The sequence below is a fragment of the Xenia sp. Carnegie-2017 genome, unplaced genomic scaffold (assembly GCF_021976095.1).
Source record: "Xenia sp. Carnegie-2017 unplaced genomic scaffold, XeniaSp_v1 HiC_scaffold_23, whole genome shotgun sequence".
Lineage (NCBI taxonomy): Eukaryota > Metazoa > Cnidaria > Anthozoa > Malacalcyonacea > Xeniidae > Xenia > Xenia sp. Carnegie-2017.
Window position 1 is genome coordinate 4,571,707 of NW_025813486.1, and position 22,175 is coordinate 4,593,881.

The window sequence follows — 22,175 nt, forward strand, 5'->3', positions numbered from 1 at the left end:
GTTTTTGATATGTACAAAACGTCTACAACTAGCACATATGCGTATCTTTTTTGTTTGTGCATGCTCCCATATAAACCGATGAAACATTTTCCTTTTGTCCCTTATACTTGATCTATTCTATAAAACTATCATAAATGCCTCTCAAAATTTAAATCCTCCTATGCATGGTAACTAGTCTGAGTAATATACAATATTCTTGACTTGCAATTCAGCCATGTTAGTGCTATAATACAAAAGAATATTTTATCAGTGTCATTGTTGGCATCAGCCGACGAGGGCGTGCAACATTGTTTAATAAATCTAAAGAAAATGGTTTCACGTCAAGAATATGTCACAACACCTCCCGTAGCAGTAAATTTGCTCTTCTTGCTGTTTATGTTTTCTTCGTATGCAATCTATGTCATGGCGCCATGTTGGATGATCTTATCACAGCATTTTCCATTTTTCCTTATATATAATGCAGATGATGGCAAAAATTCCATTGTTCTCTCACTCCCAAGAGAGTAACATCACACAATCTATACTATTGATACTTCATAAAAATAAGGTGTGCACTATGATTTATACGTGGCACACTTGATAGTGATATTTGACATGATTTGATGAAACTATTTGAAAGTAATCTTGAAATTTCCATAACGCAATAGCTCATTATCAACATCAAATAATATATTTTTTTAAGGTTTTTCTTCAAACATAAGCAAGCTATAATTAGACAACTAAGATTGCGGCATTTTCTCAGATGTTAGTAATTTTCAAGCTCAAAGCTTCCAGAGTCCCAGTCGGCAATAGATACCAGTACTAAACTAAACCGAAACGATTTATAATTGCATAATGCATAGTCTAACTTCGGGAAGATTTATGATAAGAGCTAGCAAATAGTGGAAAGTTATGTACGTTCTAGACCACCTTTTCATATACAGGTTGTGTGCATGGGCTGTCATGATAGGGAATAATACAGCCTTCGTGGTAAAGTCTTCAGAGCCATAGCCTATCCGGGGAAAGTTAGAGTATGAAAATGTTGTAATTGGGTGTTAATTTCAAAAAGTTTATAAGAATTTTTCATCGTTGAATTTTCTTTGCAAATTTTTAAGCAACAGAGTCGTTTTACTTACTTGAGCCTTGATTTTCGGACGATTTTTAAAAACGTGCGTAAAATTTAAACTAAACATACTCTGAAAGATTGTCTCCCTGTGAATATATTACATGTGAACTGCTAACACATTAATCCTTAATGCGTTGGCGGTGAGTTTTACTTGGCTATAAAGAGCAATATATGGAATATTATGCATTTCATGTAGTGATATAAAATGGTCATTTTATTCTCCATGTTTTCAAGCTTTATTGAAAAATATACAATGTTCAAAGGTCAAACTTGAACTTTTGGTCAAAAATTTAAACATTTTCCCGCTTTGAGCCTCAATTTATCTTTTCATAGACAAACGAATATAACATGAAAAATTGTGTTCAGAATTTTTACTTCACTGTTTCTAATATGGAAAAGTAACTTTTTGCGTTCGGTAGAATGGCTTGGAGCATGGATCATTTGTACAGTGCTTGGGTAAGGCCTTGATCATAAAAAAATCATTTCATGTTTATTTAATAATATCCTGTAACTCAAATATTGGTCGAACAAAAATATGCAAACAAAAGTATTTGGTATGCTTTTATTGATTCAACATAAAATATATATTGAACAAAAAGGATATATTAAGTTACAAAAATATTTTATAATTGAAGAAAAATTACTACCTTGATGATGCAGTTCCAAAAAATATCGTTTATTGAAAAAAATTGCTAGCAGTAATCAATTTACCCGTTTGCTATTGAATTTCACTATTCTTAAAAACATTTTGAAGCTTTAACAAAATTTGATATATATACTTCTTATTCAACAATAAAAACTTTTACTCAACAAATCTGTCACTATAAAGAGAAATCATTCTGATCATCGAATAATGCCATAACGCACTCTAAATGTCACACATTAAATGTCTTAGCAGGCATTTAAAAAGTGAATTATGCACAAACACAAACCATCATCACCTAACAAAAGCATTGATGCCACACTGTTACAGTCGACAAACATACCATTGGTAATTTGAAGCACTGTTGACTGAGTAGTACTTTCATAAAACAAGAATAATGAAGAAAACACTAAGAAAATAAGATAAATGTCGTAGCTACATACATCATTTAACCAAACTTCGCCGGCATTTGACACAAACACACAAACACTCGTCATATGTATTGCAGTTTAAAGAAAAACATCAATTTCCGTTTGGAAACATCACAAGCCTATAATCACCACAATGTACATTTACACAGCCACTTCGAGCTTACGCACAAAACTCAGTATTTCAATTACTTAAGTCTGTTTTAAACGTCGAACTTTACATGCACCAAACCCATTAAAAACAAAAGAAAATGAGACAAACTTCCTTATTATCTTTTGTTTTAATGCGTTTGGTCCATGTAAATTCGACGTTTGAACCAGGACTAAAAAACAGAATTACTCTTCACAAAGTCGCAATTTTTCCACTTCAAATACCATGCACTATACAGACACTGGCGTCAATCGAATGTTAATTGTAAGGGGACGTTTCACATATTCTGTTAAGCAAGACTGATGTCATTTTAAAGTGAAATCATTTTCAAAAGAAATTAGCCAGGCAATGACAGAATATATGAATATTGTCACCATACCCCTAACTAACGTTTGACTGACGACAATGTATAAAGCACAAAGTGTGGAAAAGAGCCAATTTCCAACCTTTTCAATCAACAATCAGCTTAATAAACAGTGGATCATTTTTAATATACTGACGATATCTTACATTTTCCAATGGCACGAAGAGAGGTGATTGAGAAGCGATATTCATATCTGACGTTGGTCGCTAAATGAGGATCTTTGGAAATCTAAATGAAAAGAATCAATCACGTAATCACCATTTCCTTTATCATTAACATCATCATTTTGGAATTTTAAAACATTTGTGTATTAGATGCTTGTACATTATTCTATTTAAAAAGGCCTTTTTTGACCATTAACTGATTTGTCAATCTAATCTAAACACTTGCAAAACCGTTCTATAGTGGCTAAATTCTCTCTCGTTTCTCCAAAATTGCAAATTTATCGCAATCAAGGAAACTTCTACGGACAACTGGGCGCATTCACAGTTCACTATTGCTATTACCGCGACCCTCAAGGCTCTCCATCCTGTCATTCATATGTTCTGGAGCATCTTTTTCTTTTGAAGTCTGTGAAAGACAAAGATAAAGAAGGAATATTTTTCTAAGGAAAGTATTTAGGAAAATATTTATCATCGATAAGCATTGTTCATTAGCAAATATACTCTAACTACAGTTGGATTTTACGAAAAATTTCGTGTCTCAAGGATAAGGTCTGTTTCCAAATCAACAAAATAAACATGCTTTTAACTGATTATTTCAAACCTCTTTGAAAGCTTTACCATCTAGTGACATCGCTTAAATTGCGAAATTAAGACAAAAAATTGCATTTCTTTGAACAGACGATTGCGCTGAGTGATACGACCTTTATGACATCAGTAAACAATACAACTGTATCATTCAATACCGTTACTTGCACCTACATTGGTGTTCAGAATATCCAGATGTTGATATTGTTCAACTCTGATACTCGTCTTCATATAAAAAATTGCAAGTGCAAGTTTATTTAATGTAGAATTAAGATGCAGAATTATAACCCCATCATTTTTAACATATTTTTCTTTTTTTCTTGTAAGTTAGTAACTTTTAACAATTTCATATCTTACACGTACCATTACATCATATCTATACTCAACAATTATCATTTTTTGTTTTAAAAAAATAAAAAGAAAAGATATCACCCAGGTAACAAACTAATGCTAAAAGCAAACAAGATAGATAACAGTACTTTTTTTATTATTATCCCATTTCATTTTTAACCTTCCTATAACGTTGCCAGATCGATAGTTGAGGTTGAACTTTTCATAAATTAGTCTAAATATTCTCACGTGAATTTTGCGGCAAAACTTGTTCAGGTGGTCTTCAATATCCTTTCTTCGAATTCTATCTTTGCAATATGCACAGACCACGGGGGCATATTCGCATGTACTTCCTATGTGACCCTTTACGTTCCAAAAGAAATTAAATAGCAGTAAAATTTATAATGAAGACGCACATGACAAACACATTCTCGTTAACTAGAAAAGGACACTAAAAATAGAAAAGATAGATAACAGTACTTTTTTGAAAATTTCTCAGCGCAACTTACCTTCAATTCTTGATAGGGGCCAAGCCATTTGCACTTTTCATTGGGACAATGTAAAACAATACAATTCAACTCCTGCTTTATGTCATCATTTGGAAATATCTGTATAAAATCATAGAAATCCAAACTTTTTTTAATTTAACTGTATTTTAGTAAACGAAACGGCTGTTGAACGTGCATAGGTTTCCATCGTGCTAATGAATTCAATGAAGTTTTTCTTTTCAAACAACTTGAAGCCGACTGATAAGAGCAATGTGGAACAGTTTTTATCAAAACTTTGTCCTATTCCATTAAAACATTTCACTTACATTGTTTCTGTTCAAATGTTCTTCATCTTCAGTACATTTTGGATTAGGACGTCTGCAGATTGATCAAATATGAAAACTTGTTACAATTTTTAGGGGATTAATTTTGCTTGAACAACTTCATGAAAAACAAATATAGAGCTACAAAAATATCGGTTTATAGGGATTTATTTGAAAAGCATCATTGAAGTAAAAAATGATCGACAGTTTTAACGTAGGCACAACAATGGGATCTAGATAATGTCTAGATAATGAAAAAAAGTTGGATTATATGAAGACACAAGGAGACAAATGAAAGCACACATAATCAATTACTGTACACCTGATTGGCCAATTTAATTTGCAATGTTATCTAGACACTACTTCCAAACATAAGATTAGAAAAAAATTTCCTTACCCAAGAAGAATCTCGATACAAGATTGACAAAATGAATGTTCACAAGATGTTTGTATTGGATTGACAAGAAGATCATCACAGTAAGTACATATATATTTAGAGTGGATATTTTTCCTATCTTCATCTCGAATCTTGGTCCCTACCATTGTTGACTAGAATCAATTTTATCTAGTTTAAAATAAACCATTAATCCCTTATCATCTAGTTAACTAGCATTTATCTAACTGATACAAAATTGCTCTAATTGCTTGATGAAAATGACATGAAAATAAAAAAAAAAAATTTGAGAAAATCAATGAATGGAAATAAGATGTAGTATCAGGATTAATTCTTATCAAAAGTATTTAAAACATGTCTACAATCATGAAGCAAATGCCATACTCTGGGAGAGAGAGAGCGAGGGCTCTCCTAATTGATGGGATGAACAGTCAAGTAATCAAAACATCCGAGCAACGAATTCATTTGTTAAAGTAAAATATTATGAGCTTTCATAAATGAAACACAAAACAAAATCCAAATACTTCGATAGCCGATACTCAAAGAAACGTCTATTTTACCCTTGAAGCCTAATTCACAATTGTCCTGAGAATGATACTTCTAAAAATAAAATTAAGTGCTTATAATGTGCAGGCAAGTTGAATCGTCGGTTGTGTATTCACTATTTATAAAAAGTATTAATTTAAATAATGAAAATACGAAACTTCCATAATTGACTGTTTCAATTTACATTCAAAGACATGAATGTAAACAATGTAATTTTGATCAAAATAATGAAAATGAAGACCAACTATTGTCCCATTTATGTAAAGTAAATCAAGATTTTAACATCACCATACTTACAAAACCACATCGCAATGCAACTAAATTGCTAAAAGAAATAGACACCAGGAATAGCGGATATAAATTCACAAACTAAAATTGAAATTAATCATTTCATTTCCTTAGAAATTTATCATTATCTAAATAATAAACAAATGCCAAGGGTGCTACGCAACATTATTTCGCATCAAAATTGTGATGCAAAAGGGCTGGAGACTATGAAATATGAGTCGACTTCTTGGGCAATAATACATAATAAAAGTGAAAGAACCATATTGTGATGAAATCCGATAAAACACGAGTGCATCTCGTGAATTTGAAACCAGCTGTGTGGATCTGTCTGTTGTATGTCAACCCATTGGTTCAAATATACAAACAGATCAGAAATTTCCATAAAATCTATGAGCCAAAATTTACTTAACTCATAACGCAAATGTAAATATTTCCCTTATCTAATTTTTATACAACTACGAAGATTAACTATCAAAGATCGCTTTCTTATTCATGCCCATTCAAGCATTTGTTGACTATCTTGTACCACACCTATCAACCGTTTCCATTTATCTGGGTTGGCGTAGGTAAAAATAAATTGTTCAAAAAGTCAAATTAAAAACAGTTCAAGATTGCAATTTGAAGATCCAAAACATCATGATTGATCACATAAACGGATACAGTTATGTCGACGACATGACACTTTATATATGTCCTTCGTTAATCAGCTGTACGTTCATTTTGACAAAGAAATCTCAACTTCACAGATACTTTACTATACCTACAAGCATATATTACGATTGCTTGTGCAGCGGTGCAAGATGCGATTTAAAATTCTACTGATTCATAGCAAGTGCTACTTGTCTTCCGTTCTACTTCTAAATAGTCCACAAGATCATTGTCTATAAATTGTTTAAGTTAAGCAATCACAAATTTTATACGTATGTTTTTTTTGCCGACATGTGATGTCGATATACATGTCCCCACCAGGGATGTACTTATGTTCAACCCATACACTCGCTTTACGTTAATATAAAATCGTATTCAACGACACTAAAAGGACACTTTCATTAGGGGGCATGACAGCGACCTAACATCTGCTATAAGCACTTCAGGATGTATGGAAGTTTGAGATACGTACCAGTGATATGTATATTAGACTGGATAACGCATTTTTTGCGAAAATTGAAGCCGGAAGATCGATCATTTGCTACTGGCTTCATGGGGGCTATCGGTCCCACTTTACTATACTTTTGTATTAAAAAATCACAGTTTTCGCATTTGTATTCCTTTTACAAACTTCTGATTAAAGCAAAATTCTTCTCACATGTAGAGGAAAACCGGCAGAGAGTTTTAACCCTAAAGGTCTTTTTTCTTGGCTTTGTAACGACTGAAAAATAAGATGGCAAGTTGTATTGAAATTTCAAAGTTGAAGGTGACGAGGACAATTTAACCGTGCTAAGCATTTTTTGAAGATGAATACTAAAATTACAAATTTACAACAAAGTAAGAACAAAGATATTCATATCTTTAACATATTCATCGATATTGAAGTTGTTCACATAGGAACTGGTTGAAAACTTTGCTTCGCTTTATGACAACAGAGGTACTTTAATTCGCCTATTTTGATGATGTACATCTCGTAGAGTTTGATGATACCGTTTTCAACTTACTATTGTTCATCAAAATGTCTTTCTGATTATTTTTCTATGTCGATTTGTTTTGTTTCTTCACTGATATAATAAAAACGTAATTTGAAATTATTATGATATTAGCGATGTGAATAACAAAGTGTTGTTAAATAAGTAAATTTGTAGCAATCTTCCATAAACGTCATTGTAGATAAAATTTTGGTAGCAGTAGTAGGATTTTGTAATATTTCTCCATTTTTTATAAAGGAGCAGCATCATATAATCTCCAGTTTGTTTCAAAACAATGAAGGTCGACCTTGTACCATCTCAATTTTCAGCCATTATAAAGCCAAGAAGACAAACTTTTTAGGATTAAATATATTTGTCGGTTGTTCTGTCCCTAACTATATTTTATACATGAATGCGTTATCCAGTGTAATGTACATATCAGTGATACGTACGTCAACGCTATATTTCTGAGGGTCTCTATTTCAGTAGTTTTTCGTCTTGGATTGAGGATTGGCACATGGGACATGTTGATCGTTATGGTAATTTTACTCAAAAACAGTTGAGATTGCTTAATTCATGTAAATGAAGTGCATAAATACAAACTCTCGTACCAGTTACCAATTTATTGTATACCATTAGATTTTCTACTCTTCATACTCAATTCATCATTATATCTGATGTGACTACAAATCTTACATAGTTATACATTACAAGAAAAATTGTTCTTTGAAAGAACACATTTCATATTTTTGAAAACAAGCGAAATACTACATCCAAACTACTAACCGATTAACACATTCGAGCGATGTTATAATGGGAGCAAGCAATATCAAAATAAGAAAGTATTAAAACCTGAAATATATTTATGCGCGCTTCACCTTTAAAATTTCAACTTTTAGTTGGGAATGCAACGTTTAGATAAAGCTAAATTTATTAACGTTTGATATTTCTGACAGGGGCGGATTTATAGCTATATGCTACAAAAAGACTCTACTACAAATCATACTTTATATTGTTGTTAAAAATTAACCAAAATTTAACACGAACATGACTATTAAATAGCGACAATATATGGAGAAACAAAATTTCTGTTACGTAGTTTAGATGTAAACATGCAACATGAATTGTGAGAAAATAAAGCTCAACTAAAATCCCGTCGCTTACGCAAACGTTACATGACTATTATTACAAAATTTTGAATACTTACGTAGATATTTAGGAGTACAAATAGCCGTTGTTGCAAACAGCTTGAAGTTGCCGTGTTTAGCTCGACTCTTTAAAAACGAACAAAAAATTGGGGGAAATTCCTAGCGCTTAAGGGGAAGTCCCGAATAAAATAGCACGTGATCCAATTTCAAATATTTACTGTTTCCTAAATATTACAAACCAAAGAAGCCATGCAAAATTCATATAAACGTGAAATTAAGCAAACTCTATGTCGTCATTGTTCTACGTCACTAGGAAGTCATGTGAGATAGAGCGCGCGATATCAAGATCAGTTCGAGCGTAGATTTCACAGCATTATCAGGCCAAAAATTTCTTTTCCACACTATATTACATAAAATCGTTTTATTAAAGTCCGTAAATACATCCTTTTTTTGCATGAGAAGGTATCACATGATCATCTTCAGCTTGAGTCAATACAAAATGATGGTTACAATCAATATCAGTATTCTATGAATTTTTCCCTTTAACTCTAATGAAGCAACTTATCTGTGTCAAAAGCTCTTTTATTTTTAAAGGTAAAAAAATGTTTTACTGAGTTTAACAAATCGCTATCAAAGTTTATTTCTAGTTCTTAATTTTCTAATCAAGTCTTATGCCAAGCAACTAATTAAGAGGTTTTTTCTCGGCAATAAGTATTAGAAGGATTTCTTTAAAAAGTCCACACTGTTCAAGTTTTTCTATTTTCTTTTCAATCACAGGACGCTTGCACTGCGATTAGCTAGTTTAGCGTACTTATGGGTCAGATTTATAATTGTGGTTATCATGAATCAATAAAATATAAAATTTTCAAAATAACAATTGTGGAACTGGTGGATGGGGCTCTCTTACGCTACATTTAATTAGCAATTTCATTTTTTTTATTCAATTGTACTTACAGAACATTGAAACGGTAGGTCTTCACAGACTCTTTATTTATGTATGGAGTTTTTCAGATAAAACTTACAGTAATATATATTGCAAATAAAAGGACATCATTTTATGATCTTGCTATATCAAAGCTGCATGTTAAATTACATTTACAATACAATATAACATAATAACAACACAATTGTATTATTAATTCACAAGGATATTCTATCATCGTGGATTTATGATACAATAAAAAAATACAATGAACATTTTTAAAAATTACTAAAGTATAAAACTGAATAGATAAAAATCCTTTACGGGAGTGAAAAATAATAATAAATTGGCAGGTAGTTACGAAAAATAGCAATAATTGCTTTGCATGATTTCATCAAAGTTCGGGAGCCGCATTTTGTGCTTCCATATCGTCTACCTCATCCAAACGCTCGGTATTCCATTGTATAGCAGATGTATTAGCTCTCACTTCACGCTCTAAAATTTCAATTCTCCTTTCTAGGCCTGTAATTTTTCCAACTAAAATCACAAATTTGTCCCAAAGATTGGCACGAACAGCACTGATTCGGTCGCCCAAGTTTTGAACAGCAGTAGTAAACTCTGGACGCGGTACATAGTTACTTAACTGTGTAACAAATGCCATAACATATCGTAACAAGGCGCTCACGGGATTAATTTGACTCATATGTTGACGGGTTTCCTTTTGTTTTAAAGTCTGCGAAAAAAAGAAAAGATAATGGCAAAGCATTATTTTCCACAAAATAGCGTTACTTGCAACTAATTTCGGTTATTTTAATCTAAATATGATGAAGAACAAATTTTGTTTCCTCTAAGTTCTGAAATCATTAAATTAATAAGAATGCACAAACGTGCCCGTTTTCAAACAGAGAACCTATACAAATCAAAAAAACCCAAAAAACAAAAAAACCCCATAATTTCATTTCTATACTCAAAATATTGGTATCGGTGGTGCTTATCTTTGTTTTGAAGTTCTATATTTTGGCAATAATAGGTAGTAAAAACCCATGGGGGATATGTAAAGAAATTACGCCCAGGTGGCTAAATACGGTGACTAAAACACCGTACTCAGAGTTTACATAATCTAAAATTGGTGACTTTCAAAAGAACAGATAAATCATTAAAAAAGCTTTTCCTTTTTTTTGGTAAAAAATTTGCTATGCATTAATTTTTTATGATCATTCTTGTCGGAGGGGTTTTAAAGCTCACCCCATCCCCCCGGTCAGTTGACATCCTTACACTCATTTAGTTCACCCTTGATGTCATGTTCAACTTTGCTAAATATTGTTAAACATATAATGCTCATATTTTGGATACATTTTCATTAACATGTTTTCCGTAGAAATCAAATATATTTTAAACTTAATAATTCATTCATATGTAACATTAAAAAATCAACTGCTGTATTCTTCGACAATTACTGCTGTCCTTCAAATTAAGAGCAAAGAAGTCAGTTATACTTAATGGATCAACTATGACCGGTATTTGCCACTCTCAATCAAATTAACTGCAAATTTACTAGCAAATCAAAAATATGAAACAATGTCCATCCCATAGTTAGGTCTAAAACTGTAAATTACACATTTTTATTGTCAAGTATATAACCAATAGATATTTATGCAAAATTCTTATTATTTGATAATAAAAATCACAGTTGAGAGCAGAACATGAGAGTATATCAGAGCAAAATGTTTAGCAAAGCCTCAGCAATGGTGGTTCATATTGACACAGCAAATTTCGTACGTCTGAGAAGTAAAAACCATAACAGCAAATAATCTATAAAATTATCCTAAGACCCATAAAATATCACATTCTTTATAAGATTTTGATTACCGACAATGTTTGAAAACAGAAATAAGAACAGAAGTTAAGTCTAAATGTCCAAATGTGACGCAAGATTTAGAATTAATATGGCCTTCAATATGTTTTGTTTGTAGCATGAGAAATACAACATCTTTAGTAAAAGATTCGTTAGGTTGGTAGCAGTTCTCGCCTTAATTTGTCAAAACTCACTGTACCATCTCACTTATGAAAGTATCCCAACTGCGTGCAATTAAAGTTAGGATAAACACACACGACTTACACGAGGCTAATTGAGAACAAAGACATTTACAAGTTTAACGGATTTTTATTTTTACTTACTTTCTATTCCCCAAACAAAAACATAACGGGGATAAATAAATGAAAGACAAGAAGTCCATCCTGACGATATGATCCACTGAAAATGTTCAACTTTTCAACTGTAAATTTTTTCAATTCTTAATTTTATAAAAATTAAGCGTAAGCAAATTTCGACACATTTAAAGCCAGTCAGTGATGCCAGATGAAATTTTAAAATTTCATGCGCGCCTGCGTCAAAAGTTCATAAAAATGGCAAAAGGTTCATTTTACATCTAATTTTTAAGATCGGAAGTTAACGGATTAACTCGGGAATTTTCAGAAAACCTCGGAAACTTTCGAAAACTCTCGGAAGTATTCGTTCTGAAAGTACTGTCGAGCTATGAAGATTTTCTTTTCATTGAACTATGATTTATCTATACATTCTTTATGAAAATGACGAAAATACAAAAATGCATAATATATAGAAAAATTCACAAAAGTTCACAAACTTTTAATGTTCATGAAATGTTCATGAAGAGAGCAAAAAATTCATAAATCTGTGATTTATCGCTCCAGTTGTTATACAGTTCACTGGCACAAACCAATAAACCAGGGACGGCAGAGCAACATATAAAGAGGCTAAGTCTTCAATTCTACTATAGTGTCTTAACAAACACTTTTAAAGAACAATTTTAGCTCAGTCTAAATATCTTTATTGCAAAAAGTGGGGGACTTCAGCCCCTCCTGTTCCGGCGTCCCTGTGAACAACGCCACGTTAAATTTTCGAGCAAGTTAGTGCACCTCACGTTACAGTAAGTATTAGCCAAAATTTAACAAAATTTTATAAGGTCAAAAATCACACGACAATTCGATACACAACTGTTTTGTCAGCATATAAGCAATTATATAATTTACAAAGCAAGACAATATTCGTGGGAAGACTTCTCGTGTGACTTCCTAGGTAATTTATGTAATTAATGTAGTACCTTTTAGACTTCTATCATTCACTTTGCTTGACGTTGACGTATATCGTATGTAGTACCTTTCGGACTTCTATCATTCACTTTGCTTGACGTTGCCGTGTATCGTATGTAGTACCTTTCGGACTTCTATCATTCACTTTGCTTGACGTTGACGTATATCGTATGTAGTACCTTTTAGACTTCTATCATTCACTTTGCTTGACGTTGCCGTGTATCGTATGTAGTACCTTTCGGACTTCTATCATTCACTTTCCTTGACGTTGACGTATATCGTATGTAGTACCTTTTAGACTTCTATCATTCACTTTGCTTCACGTTGCCTAGGAAGTCACAAAATAACTCATTCACTCTATTTAGCACTAATCATTTGGATAGTTAGGTGTTAAATGGTTTGACACAGGGGTGGTCTGTGTGCCAAATATCTGTATATATGTTTATTGAGTCGAGATTAGGATTCATGTTTATGATGTCCTAAGTTGACCACACCATCAGATCTCAATTAACACCTTCATACCAATAAGGTGGTAGTACGTTGGACATAAAGAGAACAAAATAAAAAAAGCACCTTCACCCCTTTGGTGCATGCATTTGTTCGCTGCGAGCTCCATCGTGTTCGGTGATTGTTGCTCTGAAGCAACGCCATTCAGCAAAGGGTTAATTCAACAAAATTCGCTTGCATCCTCATCAATAGTGGACTGCAGCCCTCACAAGACAGCGGCAATATGTATTTTGTCGCGCGTGTTGTGCGTTGCGGTGCATGAGTTTAGCGAAGACTTTGGTGCACGTACACTGCACGTACGCCACTGTTTTTTTTTCCTTTGACCCATCGCTTCATGAATTTTTTCGCCGACCGAGCTCCATTGTGTTCGGTGATTGTTGCTCCGAAGCAACGCCATGCAGCAAAGGGTTAAGTTTTAGCATTACGGTTTACTGTTATGTGCTCCATGTAGGTATTGATTGTCAAGTCTACGCCTCATATGTCTGTCGCTAAAAAGCTGTTAACTTTGCAAGTTGCTTGTTCTCATTTAAAATATACATGCATGTAAAATTGCGTGATCGCAGTATATTTCTTTCTCTTATAGAACTTGACTGGATAACTTTACAAACAATACACTGGCAAGACATGAAATAGCTAATTTTTGTAATATAATTCACAATGCTTTTGCCGTCTTGTTCCGCCATGTTGATTTTTCAATTAATGCAAACCCCAACTGTGTTACACAGCTATAGTTTGAAGACCTACGCAAACATCAACAGCCGTAAAATTACTGATATAGAGATGACATGGTGTGTATTTGTTATATTGCCATAGATTGATCAAAGAATGGCCTATATTTTCGAAAAAGATCGGCCTTGGCGGTAGGTTATTTTATTTTAAAACTACACATCTTACGAACGCTTAGAATACAAAAATATAATAAAAATAAACGCCATTCGTGAATCGTAAACATTTCGAGAGTTTCACATGGCAACTGTAAGACATGATCATTTTAAATCTTTAACGCTCTGAATTTTCGTGTTTTTCATACAAAAAATTCCATGAAAACGATTTCTAAGAAATAAGCTCTTGCTCTGTCACAGTGTTATCCCGTAAAATATGTTTCACCTTGGAAGAAAGCGCCTACAATATATTATTGGCAAAAGAACCATGTCTTTTACCAGCAACCTACTCCTTCCTTTAGTAAGTTAGTATAATAATATAACATAAATAGTAATCGTTTGAATCGGTTGCGAAAATCAAACTCAATGGAGATTCGTACGATGATGTAGATATAAACAATGTTCTTACCATCGAAGGTATCTAAAACTATAGAATTTCTATGTGCAAAATATTCTTTATTTTTGTCTTATGACGTTTAAATTTTATCGAGCAGTAATGTTTGAAAACTACACAATCTAAATACTTCGTATGAACAATGAAAATACCATAGAGTCGATTGTTTACTAATATGCATTTTATAAACTTGAGACTGTTTTGTGTACGTTGTATTCAATGTATTTACAATACATAATAACACTGTCAATATTTTTGCTTATCTTCAAATACATTTTCCCCAGGAGTAACAGATTTCACGGGGGTAACATAAACCACTGTTATATCACTTATAGCAAAGAATAGAGATCACAAACTCTCGTCGGAGCATTGAAATTTTTGTCTCCAAGACGCCATATTGAGAGGTCTCGTTCAACGTGGCATTATATCGACAATTATAGTGAAATATCGGTTTTTCGTATTTATCGTACTATGGCGCTTTAACATTTAGAAATGCATAATGCCTTATGCGAGACTTTTTCTTTACTTTTTTTTTGTTATATACTATTGATAACTTGGGTGTATAACTTTTTATGTACAATATCTGTTAGACGTATTCATAATCGATTTTTTTAACATCGAATAACTTAATAAAAGTCCAATGCTTCTTGTTCTTCGAAGTGCTTAGATGTTTGTTGAAAAACATTTGATGAACAATGCAATATTAACGCTGAGAATTGTATTTTTAACAACAATATAATAGTATTTCTAAGTGAAATTTCCCAAAGGCTTTCTTTCAATATGGCGGCGATACCGGAAGTCAAACGACTTTTGAGACAAAAAACACGTATCTCAAATGGATTGGATAACGCAAAAATTAAAAACGGAAGGAGTCAAAGTTGGGGACCCACTTTTCTATAGATTTGTATTACAGATTCATAGTTTTTGCAATATTTTGTCTTTTCCGTGTTTCTGATCGGACCAATTTTCCTATCCTAACTATAGAAATGCGTGGAGAAAATTTTGGACGGAAAGTTTGGGTTTCACAACGCTGTGAAACTTGGAATGAACAATTTCGATAATGCACAAGCTTATTCTAAATTTAAGGCGGATGATTCTTAACAGAAAATCGATTCCAAATACAGAGTTAATGATCAGGGCTTACAACATTGTTATATTGAAATAACCAAAAATTTTCGTCCAAATTATTCTCCACATCCTTCACTAGTTGTGATCAAAAAATTCAAAATATTGCAAAAACTTTGATTCTGTAATACAAATCTATAGAAAAGTGTGTCCCCAACTTCGATTCGGGCAGATTTACTTCCGGCTTACTTTTTACTAGAAATTTTGAAAAATCATGTTGAGTGAGACCTCAGTGTGATTTCTATTATGGCTAGCTGATCCAGGGTAAGAAAAAATAAATTATGGGCGGTATTTTTAAATTTAAAATATCTCTAAAACAATGCCATTGGCTATGAAGTCGCTACCGGAAATTGAATCATTAGCAGAAAGAACTGAACAGCTTATAGATTAAAGTGCAAGTAAAACGAAAATGTGGTATCATTTTATATTTTCATTGTATTTTTATTTTCATTTTAACTGTAATAAATTCGAAATATCACTATATCTTATTTTGTGCTTTCTTTGATCGCAAATTATGAGCTAAAGATGGAAATTATTTTCTGAGTTTGTTTCGTGTTACGTGTATAACTCTCAAAACTACAGTGGACGTTTTAAAACAATTCATCTACACAACCAGTGACGTTATATTGCGTAATTGTCGTTGCAAATTTATAAATATCCTTCCTTTTTGTGACAACTTTTGAAAGAAATACTATTGGAGTATTTTATAAAATTAACACTTTAAAGCGAGTGAAGCTCAGTCCATTTGATGTAACTTATCAGCAAATATTCTTGATCATTCCATATCTCATTATGCAATGTGACGTCACTAGTTGTGTGTAAAACGGTCATTTGAAAACTTCGACATCTTAAAAAAAAGAAGTCTACTGTCATGTTCTCTTCAACAAAATTGTTCTCTTCAATAAAAATGTCAATTTAAATAAGCAAAAGTCTCGTTTTACTAAAACTTTGAAAGAAAACTATGATCAAAATGACATTGTCATGAGTGTAGTGAGCCACAAATACAATTTTTTTTTATCTATTTACGCAAATCTCAGTCTGTTAAATACTTTAAAACCTAACTAATTTTTGTCATATGTTTCCACTTGTTTGATAAAATTTTGTTTTACTCTGTTTTTCTAACATAATATTTTAATGATATAGTAACCTTTGAGAGAGTCTTTATCAGTTGCCAAACATTTAAACATTAGACTTTCGCTTCATTGGAATCTGCAAATGAAAAACAGTAACTGTAGCAATATTACCGTAGTCAGCATGCTATATTGGTAAATAATTGGCTTCATAGAGTGGCTACTATCAGGGTAGCGCTTAGTCTCGAGTTGTTGTCTTCAGCATCAGTTGACTCTAAATCCACGCTTTATAAAACGGTATTTTTTTTATTTGTTTGAAGTTGTAAAGTTGCCATAGTTGACACAAATGCACACATAAGCAATTTCACCGTCAGCTACTTTGCATCGTAAAATATAATTCTTAGTTTAAATAGAAAGTCTCAAAGTAGTGTACAGTACTCCTTCTTCCATCTAACAATAAGTGTTACTAGCTCAACTTCATGTTTCCATTATTGCGCCTGGTGTTTTCAAAAAAAATTTCAACTAAAAAGTAGCACAAAAAATAAACCTCCACCCTCTATCCTCCCATTTCAGTGAAATGAAAAAATCACGGGTCAATCCCACGATGAAATCAACAAATGCTAATTAAGATTTATTATTTGTTACAAGCATTTACTCGTTTAGAATTTACGACTAAATGATCACTTGATTAATATTGAAATATCAGACAAAATTAACGTCATGTTTAAACTATCACCACAGAATAATGATTAGGTGTACACTCAGGTGTACAACTTGCCTCATGTCGGCCTAGATGATTAGGATTTCTTACTGGTTTCCAGCCGTTAAAATTACATGACGTCAATACTTAATAATGAACTCAAGAATATTTTGACTTAAGAAATGACTTCGGATCATTTTGAAGATTTGGAAAAAGTCAAAAACCCTAATCATCTGGCTGGAATAATGGCGGCCACCATGCGCGGCACGACATGCGCGAGGACAAAAACGTCAAAGGTTCCGACACGAGTGACTCTTCTGTATATTCTTATTCTGTGCTATCACGCTTAAATTATTATGAAGCATGTGTCGCGTAATTTAGTACGCGTGAGCAATTTTGCGTGAAAGTTTGTTTTAGACTAGCCTCTTTTTGCGCATTCTCCGTTCCAATAATCCCATAGTTTAAAGGTAGTAAAAAAACTCGGGGGGATAAGTAAAGAAAACACGCCCAGGTGGCTAAAACCTGTATGATGTTTCTCTGATCGTGAAAACACCGTACTCAGAGTTTACATAATCTAAAATTGGTGACTTTCAAAACAACAGATAAAAACATTAAAAATGTTTTTCCTATTTTTTTTGTAACAAATTTAATTTGCATTAATTTTTTATGATCATTCTTGTCAGAGGGGTGCTAAAGCTCACCCCCCCCGGTCAGTTGACATCCCTACACTCATTTGGTTCACCCTTGATGTCATGTTCAACTTTGCTAAATATGTTAAACATATAATGCTCATATTTTGGATACATTTTCATTAACATGTTAACCATAAAAATCAAATATATTTTAAACTTAATAATTCATTTATGTAACATTAAAAAATCAACTGCTGTATTCTGCGACAATTACTGCTGTCCTTCTTTATATTGTTAAATGACGGTTATGCCCCCTTCTTTTGTGACTACTCCCTCCCAAGACAGAAAATCCTGGCTACGACACTGCCAGCCACAAAAATGGGGACGTCGGTAGGACAAAGAAGTTATGGAGGACATACTTGGCAAAAGGGTTTTCTGGAACGAGCAAAAAGCGAGTGAAATTTTCACTTGCTGAAACTTTTCCACGTTAGCCTCTGCAGTGAGACAGAAAACGATTCAAATATTAGTTCACTCAAAAGTCTAGTTAATGAACTTAGACGTGTAACACTAACTGTTCGTTTCTTTGTTTGTCGCACAGTTCGCCTACATTGTAATATTTTATAAAAGCTCTTGTAGTTAGAGCATCTGAGAAATATCAAAATGCTTTGACGGATATCCAGTGGGCAAAAGAGACAATTTTCCTTGGTTTGCGGCTTAGTGAGTTGCTAGAAAATATTGAAAATTGGAGGTGGCGAGCCATTGTTCACAATTTAGTTTGACGTAGTCATAATTTGTATAGCCAAACTTAGGCGTGGGTGAAAACTGATAGTTTAGCAGGAGCTTCAGAGAAGGGGGTCTAAAGCTCCTTAGTTTCCCTAAAAGAGGATAGTTACAACTCATATTACATAGGTTTTAACAAATGCATGTTGGTAGAAAACAAAATGAAAATCTATAGGTAACATAATTCTTAACAAGAGAATAAACTTTTTGTTGTGAAATATGAATAAAAAACTCAGTAAAAGACGTTCTGCAAATGTCATAATGCGTGCTATTGTAGCGTCATGATTTTAAAATACTATAATCGCATAGCGTTTTTATTTTTCTCTATTTTTTAGTTTACAAATATATCTATGATTACATACACATATTTTTACTATATTTTCATCACGATGATTTCTTGTAGGCGAAACACAGTGTTTAGCCATTATGTTAGTAACAATAAAACAATGAAATAGTATATTCTTATTTTGCAAGTTCTGTGAATGTAATACATAAAATTACCTTATTAATTATAACAATTAATTATATTATGTTATGAATAACTATCAAAAAGTATTTTAAAAACACAAAACAAAACAAATGACACTGGGTAAAATGTATTACGTGCTAAAAGAAACGTGCTTTTAAATTTAGGAATTGTTCAGTCAACAATCATCTTCATAAAGAGGGTATCATCTTTAATATACTGACGATTTTTCAAACTTTCCAATGCCATGAAGAGAGGTGATCCACAAGCGATATTCATGTCTGACTTTGGTCGCTGAAATGAGGAATTTTGAGGATCTGAATGAAAAGCATCAATCATGTGATCACCATTTCCTTGATCCATTAACATCATTGTGATCTTCTTTTGGAAAGGCCATGTTTGAAGTGCATCGTAATCACCTAAGAGCCATCATAAAGTATTCAAAAACATACATGTGGTGGACAGATTTTCGAGATATATACATAAGAACGAATCAACAATTGACTCATTCATTTGTGTGCATTACTATGTATGGATCATTAAAAATATGTTTTGCAAGAATTTCATCTTTCCTGTACGTGCACTTTTTACGTCAAATAAATTTGCAGAGTTCAAACATAAATATCCTAGCTCGAGACAAACATAAAAGAAATGAAAATGACGGCAACGAACAATTTTTCCTGTGCGCCTGCAAATGAAGATTACCCCTCAAAGAGCTTGGCTAAAAGGCCAGGGCAATCTGTAAAACTTGAGCGGATTACTATGAAAGTCGAAAAAAATAAGAGTAAAAGTGCTTGACGTCTAATTATATGAAAACAAACGATAATCACAGAAAAAATAGCTACATCAACTGACCGAGATAATTTTAAGAGACTGGAAACTTATGCAAAAAGCTCGAAGCAAATGACTTATAGAAACGATAACTTAAACATTCAACTTAAGCCGCCGCTACTAGTTCAAGCGAATTTTTTGACGCAACTTTTTGAAATTATCAACAAACGTTGAAAATCTTTAGTGTAGCCACCTTCGAACGCAAGATCAGACAGCCAGAAAAGACAAAATAACACAGAATTGTAACAGATAAAAAATAGTTGGAGATATGCAAATGATCTGTACCTTTCACGACAACAAAAAACAAAGATAAATGAGTTCCCTTTCCAAAACCATCACCATTCATATAGATCTTAGCACACATCTTGTAACCATATTGAGGACTGTAGAATGGTGGACTGTACAAGGCTTTTTTTATACCATTAATGGCGTTCTGTCTCTTTCGATTGAAGTTATCTATTTTCCAAAGTAACGTACCATTGTAGCTGTGTATGGCCTGATTCAACCCAAGTGTACGCGAACCACGTTGCGATTCAAGGTCCGTAATCTTAACCGTGTTTCTCGCAAGTGATTCGTCATTTTGATCTAAACGTTCACGAAATCGTTGTATAATTGAGTAAATCTCACTTGTCGCGCGAGAGTCGCACATTTTTCGCTGTTTAAGGAATCATTCACGAAGCACTGTGCGTACATACGACTGCTATAATCAGCCAAGTTTTGAACAGCAGTGGTAAACTCTGGACGTGGTACATAGTTACTTAACTGTGTAACAAATGCCATAACATATCGTAACAGGAGGCTAACATGATCAATTAAATTGTCATTCATATGTTGTCGGATCTCCCTTCGTCTTAGAGTCTGTGAAAGAAATACAAAGATAATACCAATATATTCCTGACACAAAATTACAAATTAGCTACAATAAATCGTTGCTTCAAAACAAATATAATGAAAACTTTAAGACTAAATCTTGTTTTTATACGCAGTAAAAAAATTGTTGTTTCAAAATAAATATAAATAAATCGAAGCGTTTTTGATAAAAATTTTGTTTGCAAACAGTTTCAAAGTTGTATATTTCATTACTGACATGAAGTTGTAAAACAGTTTATATATTCTTACTCTATCATAACTGCATCCAATAGCTTGAAATTCACATTCAGTCGGCACTTCATCACAAGCTGTCGTTTGATGTTGTTCAATATCTTTCCTTGGTATCTTTTTCCCACAATACTCACAAACCACAGGATAATATTCACACACATTTTCTATGTGATCCTAATGTTAAATGTAAAAACTTAGAAAGTAAAATCCGGTATAATGTCTTGAAATATAGAAAGATGGTTGGTAAGAAATGATACACAAAAATATAATGACGTTTAAAGTCATACAATTTTATAAATTAAAAAACAGGAGAAAAGCGCTCATATATTACTCTCCTGTTTTTTGTACAAAAGGTCCAAGATATGATCCAACGGGTATAAATACATTGTAATGAATACAGATTAGCACTTTTGGCTATATCTCAATTCTATTTTTCTTTAATCCGCCTGAGAATACTCCGCATCCCTTAAGTGAAGCATACGGGACATCTTTACCACAATATTCACATTTCACGTTTCGATATTCACATTCATTCTTCAAATATTCATCAAGAAGAGAGCGAGGTAGCTGAATGTTACACTGCTTGTGTATACAGCTGATGAGCACATGCTCACAAACTTGAGAATGACCCTGACGAAAAAGAAACTTAGTGATTAAAAATACCAAACTTTTTTAATAAATTTCTCAATTCAACTCACTTCCAATTCTTCGTAGGAGCCAAACCATTTGCACTGTTCAGAAGGACAATGTAAACGAATACTTTTCAACTCACGTTTCGTAAAAGCATCAGGGAAAACCTGTATATAGGTTTCATAGAAGTTCAAAGGTTGGTGTAATAATTTCACATTGGTAGATGAAGAATATTTTACAGGAGTTTCTCAATCAACAATTGATACAGCTGTATGGAAGTTTCTTTTTAAAACTCTAGAATATTTTCACCTACATCATTTCTGCTCAATTTTTCTTGATCTTCGGGACATTTTGGATCAGAACTTCTACAGAATAAACGAATGTGAAAACTACAGGGTGCATCATAAAAATTAAAAAACTTAAATATCGAGAAAACTATCATTCCATCA

The 22,175-nt window shown here is 32.8% G+C and overlaps 2 protein-coding genes and 1 long non-coding RNA gene across 5 annotated transcripts; 1 reads left to right on the top strand and 2 right to left on the bottom strand.

Annotated features, from left to right (window-relative positions):
- Positions 1-2,702: 2,702 nt before the first annotated feature.
- Positions 2,703-5,703, bottom strand: LOC124448731 (TNF receptor-associated factor 3-like). 3 transcript variants are annotated; one of them, XM_046999705.1, is made up of 6 exons: positions 4,979-5,238; positions 4,585-4,636; positions 4,280-4,378; positions 4,020-4,133; positions 3,198-3,261; positions 2,703-2,919 (listed from the first exon to the last, which is right to left on the bottom strand). In XM_046999705.1, exons 1-6 carry the CDS (start codon positions 5,122-5,124, stop codon positions 2,879-2,881), a joined length of 516 nt encoding a protein of 171 aa, XP_046855661.1. In that variant the 5' UTR covers positions 5,125-5,238; the 3' UTR covers positions 2,703-2,878. The 3 variants fall into 3 exon arrangements, with proteins under 3 accessions (XP_046855661.1, XP_046855660.1, XP_046855659.1); XM_046999704.1 differs by lacking the exons at positions 2,703-2,919; positions 3,198-3,261 and adding an exon at positions 5,536-5,703 and having other exon boundaries at positions 3,761-4,133; positions 4,979-5,146; XM_046999703.1 differs by lacking the exons at positions 2,703-2,919; positions 3,198-3,261 and having other exon boundaries at positions 3,761-4,133.
- An 8,140-nt stretch (positions 5,704-13,843) lies between these two features.
- Positions 13,844-19,722, top strand: LOC124448743. The gene is made up of 2 exons (XR_006949229.1): positions 13,844-13,976; positions 19,332-19,722. It is a non-coding gene; the product is annotated as an uncharacterized LOC124448743 (long non-coding RNA).
- LOC124448729 (TNF receptor-associated factor 3-like) lies at positions 18,944-20,718 on the bottom strand. Its single transcript, XM_046999697.1, has 2 exons — positions 20,281-20,718; positions 18,944-19,583 (listed from the first exon to the last, which is right to left on the bottom strand). Exons 1-2 carry the CDS (start codon positions 20,642-20,644, stop codon positions 19,339-19,341), a joined length of 609 nt encoding a protein of 202 aa, XP_046855653.1. The 5' UTR covers positions 20,645-20,718; the 3' UTR covers positions 18,944-19,338.
- Between the last annotated feature and the right edge of the window lie 1,457 nt (positions 20,719-22,175).

Bases quoted from the DNA above. Each gene is read 5' to 3' on its own strand.
- LOC124448731 (XM_046999704.1), bottom strand. From the start codon at position 5,124: ATGGTAGGGACCAAGATTCGAGATGAAGATAGGAAAAATATCCACTCT. The intron at 4,637-4,978 runs GTAAGGAAATTT...ATCAATCTGCAG, and splicing joins TGTATCGAGATTCTTCTTGG to ACGTCCTAATCCAAAATGTA. The intron at 4,134-4,279 runs GTAAGTTGCGCT...TGGAACGTAAAG, and splicing joins GCCCCTATCAAGAATTGAAG to GGTCACATAGGAAGTACATG.
- LOC124448729 (XM_046999697.1), bottom strand. From the start codon at position 20,644: ATGTGCGACTCTCGCGCGACAAGTGAGATTTACTCAATTATACAACGA. The intron at 19,584-20,280 runs GTACAGATCATT...GATGGCTCTTAG, and splicing joins GTTTTTTGTTGTCGTGAAAG to GTGATTACGATGCACTTCAA.